The sequence below is a fragment of the Cornus florida genome, unplaced genomic scaffold (assembly GCF_030987335.1).
Source record: "Cornus florida cultivar Cherokee Brave unplaced genomic scaffold, ASM3098733v1 CherokeeBrave_3.0.0_Hap2_Chr07, whole genome shotgun sequence".
Taxonomy (NCBI): domain Eukaryota; kingdom Viridiplantae; phylum Streptophyta; class Magnoliopsida; order Cornales; family Cornaceae; genus Cornus; species Cornus florida.
In genome coordinates, this window is record NW_026775577.1 from 33,959,194 (window position 1) to 33,969,066 (window position 9,873).

Genomic DNA, 9,873 nt, shown 5'->3' on the forward strand with positions numbered 1-9,873 from the left:
GAAGGGGAGGCATTGATTGGGACTTTCATCCACAATGCATTCATTCTTCACCCAAAAACGTCCAAATGGTACCAAGTATGATGAAGATTAGCAAACCCTACATTTCCTAGAACTCGTGCTGAGAAGAGTTCTTGGCACCCGCCGTAGCTCCAACGATAGACCAACCCAGCTGGTCCAGATTAAGAGAACATAGAGCAACCAAGACGAAGGACCTAGTCAAGGATGTGTTTAGTTAGTTAGTTTACTCATTTCAAGGATATGTTTGGTACTATGTTTAGTAACTCATTTCGTTCAGCCACATAACTGAAAGCAAGGGGGATACATTTAAACCTAGGATACACGAATATTTCTCCAAGAGCGACATACTTGTATCGGATACCGATAATCTTCAGATACTCGCTAATATGTGTCCGATGATTCTTAAACGTATCCAAAATTTTAAAATATATTTTTTAATTTCTAACGCGTATCCAATACTTCTCAGATATTTTGCGTATTTAATACTTTTCAGATATTTCATTTTAATTTTTAACAAATTTTGAATATTAAAATGTAAGTTTTCCACAATAACATAGTATAATTTGTTAAGAAAAGTTCTAAGTGATGACTAGAGATACTTGTTTTATGTGTTATAAAACGAACTCTCATTATTGCATTTAGATTCATAACAAATTTTGAATATTAAAATGTAAGTTTTCCACAATAACATAGTATAATTTCTTAAGAAAAGTTCTAAGTGATGACTAGAGATACTTGTTTTATGCGTCATAAAACGAACTCTTATGATTGTATTTAGATTCATAACATTACATGAAATTGATTTAAAAAATGTATTTATTATTATTATTTTTTACCTTATCCCACCGTACCCATATCATTTTTTTTAGATTTGTTGTATTGCCAAATCCGTATCATATCACTCGTATCCGTATCCGTGCTTCCTAATTTTCAGGCCTAGTTAAAGGACTTCACTTTCACTTCTCCTCCATGTCTTTATGGACTAGTGATGCTTACTCAAGTCATAGTTAACACCGAAACGAAGATATTATTTCTGAACATGATGGCCGATGAATTAGATCCGTCGACGTGGAGGTATGCCGTTCATCTTTTTTATGAATTCGCTCATAAATGGAGCTGATGATGTGATCGATTTGCGATCACACAACAACATTCTTAACTTACTTGGCACGGATGAAGAAGTGGCAAAACCATTCAACACCTTGGCTGCCATCTCTGTTGTTCAACCTTGACGCGGCATAATTAGGGATGTCGATGATAGGATTCAAGAGCACTACACTAGCAAGAGGAAGACCTGGACGGCTCAACTATTGCACAACCTTTTCACCACTCCCTGGACTGCTTTCGCTTTCTTTGCCGCAACTTTTGCACTGTTTCTGATTTTCCTTCAAACATTTTTTCCTCGTTCTGAATTCTGTGTGTATGTATTCATCATATATAGCAGGTTCAAGGACGACATGGGAGTAAGTTGGACGCATGGATCAACTCCGTTGTACTACTACTGCTGATATATGGTAAGTTAACCAAGCCAAACCCTCATGCCCAGCCAAGTCTTGCAAGTAATTTCAGTCTGGACACTCCAATGTTAGTAAAGCAGGAGTTAGAAAGGTCAAAAGAGAACACGAAAACACCTGCATATATCATTGATGTCTAAGCAAGCGAGACTTTATCAATTCCGGTTTAACTTTTTAACATCATTTTTAATAACCTCGTCCCATGATCTTTGGGGCACTCGCCATTTCTTAACTTGTATTACAACTATTCCTCTTCATTTGAGGGCCGTGTCAGTGTCACTATATCTTCGATATATACGTCCAACCATCTAAGTTCTCTTGATTTTTCTCAATAATGGGTGCTACACTTAATTTTCCTCACTTTCATTAGTGACCATCTCTTCTACTCACTCAATCCATCCATCTTAACAGTCTCTTCCATACAACACAGTTATTTTGGTCTAATAATGATCTAATAAAATTTTCCATTTAGCTCACGTCACATAAAATCTCACTAATTTACCTCTATTTTGTCCATCTTGTTCCAATTCTACTAGTTAATAGTTACCAAATCACCATCTATTTACTGGTCCAACTTCAATGCATCCCAATTTGGCAATTTTTTACCCGTAACCAAAAGATAACCTATCGGTTTTTGTGCGACACCAGTATCCAGCAAGGACTCCTATCCATTGTTTTACAAAAGATTAGTCTCTCTCCTCCTAAGTGTTTACCTCAATGAATGATTCAATGACAACAAGAGACAAGATTTTTTTGTCTATTGTCAAATATAAAAACAAATAAAAAATGGTTCAAACCCATTTCCAATGGGTTATCTGGTTTCGTTATCAAACCCATTTTCTTCTCTACGTTTTTCTCTCTTTCACTCCTGCTCTAAGAGAGATCCTCTGCGACCACTGATCTCTACATGGCTCTCTCTCTCTCTCTCTCTCTCTCTCTATCTCTAATCACAAGATTAAATCCATTTAAAAAACAAACGATCTCATAATTGCAATTTGCACGTGGCCAAAATCTCAAGATCAAACTTATTTAAAAAAATAAACCAAACTAATAGTGGGTGTTTCAGGCGTACCAAAAAAAAAAAATAGAAAATGAAAAAGAAAGAAGAAGCGAGAGAGAGAAGAAGAAGAAGAAGAAGAAAGCAACGTTTGTGTGTGTGTGTGTGTGAGAGAGAGAGAGAGAGACAGAGAGAGAGAGAAGCCTGCATGTGGTAGTTGCTTAAGCAGGGTTTACTAAGTACAAGGATGACCTTGAAACTAGGTAATCTAGTAAGCTTTCAAACTCACCAGCTGGTTTTGAGTCTAACTCAATTCTTGAAATTTATTCCAAATTTCAAAATACTCGAAACTTCTATAAGAAAAAGGACTTCTTGAGGAAGACAACATGCAAATCCTACAACATGCTCACATGACAGTTTCTATTTCACAACAAGGATTTCATTAATAACTATTAAGAATCAGTCCACCCAAGTCTAACATGAACAAATAAGCCACATATTAAAATACTACTGGTCTACAATCCATAAACTCGAATTTTAAAGCTTAATATACTTGAGCTAATACTACTGGTCTATACTCTTTATACAGGAACAACTGGCATAAAAGAGTCTCTGATCCCAGACTTCTCGAGGTCTTGAGTGGTACTGCCGGACAAGAGAAGAAAGAGAAGAGTGAGAAGAAGCTACAAAAAGAGGAAGAACAAGAGCTACTGAGACAGCAACGGGAACAGAAAAAGCAAAGTCGAATTCAGTATCGAAAACAGCAAATGCAAAGAAGACCGGAACAAAGAGCTCCTCAGCAACAACTGCAGCAAAGAGCTCCTCAGCAACAGCAGCAAAAGAAACGGAAAAGACAAGAGCAGCAGCAAGGATCTCCCCAGCAACCGCAGCAGGAAAAGAAACCGAAAATGCATGCTCCCTATTTAGCACCCAAACGCATACTCAAGTTCAGTAGATGTTCATTCGAGCATTTGGTGAAAAAAAACACCTCAGCAACTTTCTCACGAGGAGCAAACTCAGAAGTAGTCTAAGAAACACGAGCGTACTGATGTAGATAATTCCTAACTAAACTTTTACTTCAAGTACTTTAAAATAGCAATCTTAGCTTGTTACATTCTTTTTTGTGTAGCTTGAAAAAATTATTGTAATTTCGGACATTCTGTTTGAGGATTTTCCTGACGCCGTGGGAAAAACTTTTCATGAATTGGGGCTTATCTATTAAGTCAAGTATATTCATTTTTTCATCTTTAATTTTGTCCACTTTAATGTGATTATGCCAGTTTGCTTGCACATGTTGCAAGACCTGTTTAAACATTTTTGGGTAAGGGTGCACACGGTTCGGTTCCATACAGTTCCGACCCAAAAATGTTTAAACAGGTCTTGCAACATGTGCAAGCAAACTGGCATAATCACATTAAAGTGGACAAAATTAAAGATGAAAAATGAATATACTTGACTTAATACAATCCATATTTTTATATAAGGAGTCAGTAATACATAGAAATGAGAGTAAAGATGCTACTTGAAATTACCAAACAATCAACACAAAAGACTACAGATAAGTAATAGAAGACAAAATTTGGAAGGAAAATAGTTTGCTAAAATACCTCTTTTCTAGATCCCACAGCTCCGGAAATGACTGGAACATCTGTCAAAACAATGAGAATACGGAATTAAAAGATATTGCATAATATAAAAAAATAATAGTAGGTTCTGGCGAATGCCAGTAAAAGCAACCTTACTTATCAAAAAAAAGAATGCCAGTAAAAGCAACCTGGAAGGATTAAATGAAAGGAATTGCAGCAAGTGAGAGCTTTCCTGTTTCATCCCTAACCTAACGACCACAAATTAGAAACTTAATGCGCGTCAAAAGCTATTATATGGTGATGATATTTTGTTTTCCATAAAAGTTTGTCAGATCATATTTCGCAATTAAATAACTGCTAGACTTTTGGAGATGATATTTTGTTTCCAACGATGAAAATATGTTTTCTACCTAGAAAACAAAAATAAAAACTAAAGAAGCACATTAACATGAACATTTAGGAATAATTTAGCACATTAAGGTATCTAGGCACAACAATTATTTGAACTGGATAGCAGGTTAAGAACCAAACCAAATAAAACAGTTCTCTTGCAAGCACGGGTTTAAATATTTAGGAATAGTTTAGCAATCTACCTGGAATCAAATGGCCAAATTATGACCTATGCGAATTGAAATTATATATGTTGGTAGTGCCTCAGTGCTAGTGGTGGTGGTCTTTATGGAGAAAGAGATAAGAGGTCCTTTGAGGGAAAGGCAACCCCTATTAGTGTGCTTAATTTCTCTATTTGGATTCGAGGAAGAATTTGTAAATCCATAGAGGAGATAGTGGACTTTGTGTATACTTACGCGTCTAGGGGCCCTAATTTTCCCTTGTGTTGTTCTTGGGATGCGTTACCCTGTTGAGCGTGGGCTATAATATTTATCAAAAAATATAACTTCTTTTTCAATAAATTTATATTATTCAGCCTAAATTCACAAGCAAACATTAGACCAGTTCATCATTTAATTTTACAGAAACATAGAGAGAGAGAGAGAGAGAAGAGATAGAAACATAAAAATATACACTAGTGTTCAGGCACCTTTAAGAAGTCTGTTCTTCCTCAAAAATGGCTCCAGAATTATATGAAACTGGAAACAAATAAAGACATTCTGTAAGGGCATAGTTACCTTAAAAGGGTTCCAGTATAGTTTTGAAGCTTAAACAGCACATGAGAGCACAACAAATAAAAGACAAAATATTTGCATTTCAAGAAAGAAAATCAATATTAAAATTCCCTTTTCCACAAATTGCCGTTATCTTATACAATTCAGAATCAATTTTCATTACAGAAATATAAAAAATAAAAAATAAAAAAAATAAAAAAATCCTGTGTTGATGCCAAATATGATTGGACTGTTTTTGGGTAAATCCTTGTAATGATACACTTAAATGACAGAAGGTCATTTTCATTAACCAACAACATTACATGGCACAAAGTTTATTATCTTGCGCAAGAAAAAAAAAATGTTGTGAACTCTCAGAAGTCAAATTTGTTCCACAAATTATTTTATTGGAAGTTCAGTAAGAGTTAACATGGTCATGATGATGGCCATTTAGTCATGCCCAATTCTTCCACAAATTACCACGTGAATGCACTCCTCTTTCCAATTCGCAACCATAATTGTGCAACAGAACATCAAAGTTTGCCTCTTTCTTGTTTGTCATAAATAGAGGAATTCTGTTAAAGCCAGACCAGTAATGTTATTAGAAGTAATGTACTCTCTGTATTATACAACATTTGAATTGGCAATTAGGGTCAACTTTCCCCAGTTTGTTACACATCAAAATATTTGGTAGTTTAAAAATTTATTATATTTACTGGGTTTGTGCTTTTATGACCTATAATTGAAAAGTTCTCAAGCAGCAACCCCTCCAGATAAGATGTGCTAAACTTTGCTAAGCATAAAAAAAAATTGAAGAGTATGTCTCTTCATCTATTACACTCAGCTACTTATGTACGAAAGAGACGTATAATATATTATCCTCCATTCTCTCTTGTACCGTATTGATTAATCTTAATCCTTGCAATAATATTGTTAACAAAAGGTTGGAAAACTTATTTCACTTGATTCATTAATCTAGAACATACCTTTGATTACACGGAAAGAAATTTGCTTCTTCTCAGCCAATGGTTTGATGGTAACTGCTCTGAAAATTTGACCAAAATCAATGGTCAGAGACAGAGACCCCTATAATGCATGGAATAGAAAAACAAATTATACAGCACAGAGTAGCCCTTACATACCTTGCTAGAGAGAAAGGAATATCAGCAACACAGACGCCACTGAGGAATGTACAAGTGTTCTATTTCTCAGAGTATAGCGTTTGTTCATTGAAATTGGTAAAACATCACGTAGATCCTGTCAAACAGTAAATCAGTTTAATGATCAATAAAGCCAATTTATTAACACCATGAACTTACACAATTGTGTTTGCGACATTGAAACCATTTCAACACTGTATATTTATCAAGCAGGGGCAGAAACCTCAAGACAAAATACAAGGAATTAAGTACCAATGTAACTAATATTAAATACAAGGAGACACAACCAAAAAAGATAAGCTGATACATAATGGAAATAATTAGCAACAAAAAACAGAGAGGTTGGCATATCAGTCCCTTGAACACCCAACAGCAAAATCTAGACCACAAACAACCAGTAAGGAATATTCATTCAACCAAATTGTAAATCAGGAAAAAAAAAAAAAAAAATTCAAAATATTTGCATAGTCAAATTAAATAAACCTGATGCAATGAAATCAAGCGCAATAACATCCATTACATGCAACCCTTTAAATCCGCTCCTCCATGTGTAAATAGTATGATAAAAGTTTTCCAGGGTATGTATGTGCCCAAGAACATCCATTACAATTGACGAAGGGGCATACCCCCAGCAAAAAACAAAAGAATCAAAAGTTAAAGTTATCCACCACTTGCCATCCTGCAAAAAAACAATTTATAAAAAGAAAGGGTAATCAGTATATGTCTCTCAATGAATAAACCAACCATAAAAGCACATGAAATCAAAAACTCAATTAAACTAATACGGACAGGAAGATTGAGATCAAAGAGAGACTCAACACTCAACTCCCCAAGTTTATAGGGGTCATCTTCCAGTTCGGCTTTTAGCAAGCATCCTGCAGTAAAGGTACGTATGTTATAAAATAAATAAGATGATAAATGTATTGCAAAATGAAAGAGGAGGCTGAACATTACATTCCATATTATTAGCTCGAAAATAGATAAGCCCCAATTCATGAAAAGTTTTTCCCACGGCGTCAGGAAAATCCTCAAACAGAATGTCCGAAATTACAATAATTTTTTCAAGCTACACAAAAAAGAATATAACAAACTAAGATTGCTATTTTAAAGTACTTAAAGTAAAAGTTTAGTTAGGAATTATCTACATCAGTACGCTCGTGTTTCTTATACTTCTTCTGAGTCTGCTCCTCGTGAGAAAGTTACTGAAGTTTTTTTTTCACCAAATGCTCGAATGAACATTCTACTGAACTTGAGTATGCCTTTGGGTGCTAAATAGGGAGCATGCATTTTCGGTTTCTTTTCCTGCTGCGGTTGCTGGGGAGATCCTTGATGCTGCTCTTGTCTTTTCCGTTTCTTTTGCTGCTGTTGCCAAGGAGCTCTTTGCTGCTGTTGTTGCTAAGGAGCTCTTTGTTCCAGTCGTCTTTGCATTTGCTGTTTTCGATACTGAATTCGACTTTGCTTTTTCTGTTCCGGTTGCTGTCTCAGTAGCTCTTGTTCTTCCTGTTTTTGTAGCTTCTTCTCACTCTTCTCTTTCTTCTCTTGTCTGGCAGTACCACTCAAGACCTCGAGAAGTCTGGGATCAGAGACTCTTTTATGCCAGTTGGTTAAATTCGTTGGATCCAATGAAAGATCGAAACCATTTGGACCCATCAAGATATCCTTTATGTTTGATGTCTTTTCCATTCGGCTGATTTTTCTTATAAAATTGTACCTCTTCACACCATTGTAGAAGAGAGCATGATTTTTTATAAAAAAACCATAGGTCACGGGGAAACACAAAGAAAGGATTATCAAAAGTATAGCATTATATTTGAGACCCAATAAAAATTTGTATTAAAAATTACCTCATTATTTCTCTGGTATTGCACAGAGGCAGACAGATGTTGATAAACACAATATACAATTCAACAAAGGCAGGAGGTGGATTTGAGATTTTCTGTCCAGCCAACCGAACAATCTCTTGAAATGCAATAATCTCCATTCTCATCCGGTTTAAAGTGTCTGTGATTTAACTTTGTTAAAGAGCATTTAAAAAAAAAAAAAAAAAAAAAAACCACCTAAGATAAGGGTTTACCATTACGGTGCTTAGGCTTTGTCAATTTGACATGAAAGTCTTCATCTACAAATACAGTTGACAGACTACCCCCATAATATCGGTCTCTGATGAAAAACTTATCCAGACCTGCTACTATTCCTCTATTGAAGAAAAACACGCACATTGACTAACCAACTCGAGTAAAACCAAACATTGAAGAGAAACAAACATATAAAACATCCAAACAACAAACAAACATATACACAATCACTGTCCAACTTGAGTAAATCCAAACATTGAAGAGAATCAAACACATAAAACATCCAAACCCACAAACAAGCATATGCCATATGATCATATCACTGACCAACTCCAGTAAATCCAAACTTTGAAGAGAAACAAACACATACCCAAATCACTAACTAACTTCAGTAAATCCAAAAATTGAAGAGAAACAAGCATAAACAACTTGAGTAAATCCCAAATATTGAAGAATAACAAACATATATATGTATGTATGTATATATAAATCCAAACCACAATATATGAGAAATAGACATATACCCAATCGTTGTCTGATGGAGCCACAAAAACCCCTTTTCCATCTCTTCTCCAAAGGTCACCTGCATTACATGTATTAATCCAGTCAACTATTCTCATGCCAGAAACCCTCTCAAAGAAAAGATTGATACTCCCATTGTCCTCCCGCCGGAACACAACACATTTCAGAATATTGGGGTGGTCATAACGGTCAAGTCTATTTTTCAACCTCATGGCAGCAGCATTATCCTCAAAGTTTTTAATGGATAACCCTTTACCCACTCCTCTCTCTATTCTATTCCTATTTATATCCCCCATGGGACATATGACAAACGTATACCCGTTTAGTCTGCGTGGCCTTTGCCTCTTGTACCAGAGATGAACACGATTCACCATTCCTTTGAGCCAGATAGAATGAAAATGGTGAATTAGGGGTTTTTGAGAGAAATAGCTGGTTGTGAAGGAGACGAAGGAGGAGAGTAGGGTTTGGACCGTCAAATACTTTTGGTCTGAGAATAGAATAGGGTTTGGAACGGTCTAATATTGCATGTCTCAAACTGATTGGTTGGGTTTAATGAGGGATAACAACTTCAGTCCTGTTTGGAAGGAGAGCTCATATAAAAAGAAAGGAAAGGGGAAATTTTCAAACTTTTATGTAGTTCTGATTAAATTTTAAAATTTTGGTTTCCCCCTATTTTTTCAAACAAAAAAATAGTACCTTTTTATTTGACTTTTTTATTTTATCCAACAATTTAATTGTTTGTATATGTTTTGAGATGATTTTCTTATTCTTTGTGAGTTGTTAAGCAGTGTTTTTATGAAACAATCTTATTTATTTCAATAAAGTAGTTGCATAAAATGAATGTCTTTTAATTCCAAATTTCTATTTTACCAACAAATTAATTGTTAGTACTCCCTCT

At 35.2% G+C, this 9,873-nt stretch overlaps 1 protein-coding gene across 2 annotated transcripts; it reads right to left on the reverse strand.

Annotated features, from left to right (window-relative positions):
- Positions 1-2,724: 2,724 nt before the first annotated feature.
- On the reverse strand, positions 2,725-6,853 carry LOC132266993 (uncharacterized). Of its 2 annotated transcripts, XM_059768027.1 has the most exons (5): positions 6,361-6,853; positions 6,205-6,263; positions 5,155-5,203; positions 4,137-4,177; positions 2,762-3,448 (listed from the first exon to the last, which is right to left on the reverse strand). In XM_059768027.1, the coding sequence occupies exons 4-5, from the start codon at positions 4,175-4,177 to the stop codon at positions 3,094-3,096; spliced, it is 396 nt and encodes a 131-aa protein (XP_059624010.1). In that variant the 5' UTR covers positions 5,155-5,203; positions 6,205-6,263; positions 6,361-6,853; the 3' UTR covers positions 2,762-3,093. The 2 variants fall into 2 exon arrangements, with proteins under 2 accessions (XP_059624011.1, XP_059624010.1); XM_059768028.1 differs by lacking the exons at positions 5,155-5,203; positions 6,205-6,263; positions 6,361-6,853 and adding an exon at positions 4,304-5,132 and having other exon boundaries at positions 2,725-3,448.
- Positions 6,854-9,873: the final 3,020 nt, after the last annotated feature.

Excerpts from the sequence above, each read along its gene's own strand:
- LOC132266993 (XM_059768028.1), bottom strand. The coding sequence starts at position 4,177 with ATGTTCCAGTCATTTCCGGAGCTGTGGGATCTAGAAAAGAG. Across the intron at positions 3,449-4,136 it reads CTGTGGGATCTAGAAAAGAG|GGAGCATGCATTTTCGGTTT; the intron begins GTATTTTAGCAA and ends GGTGCTAAATAG.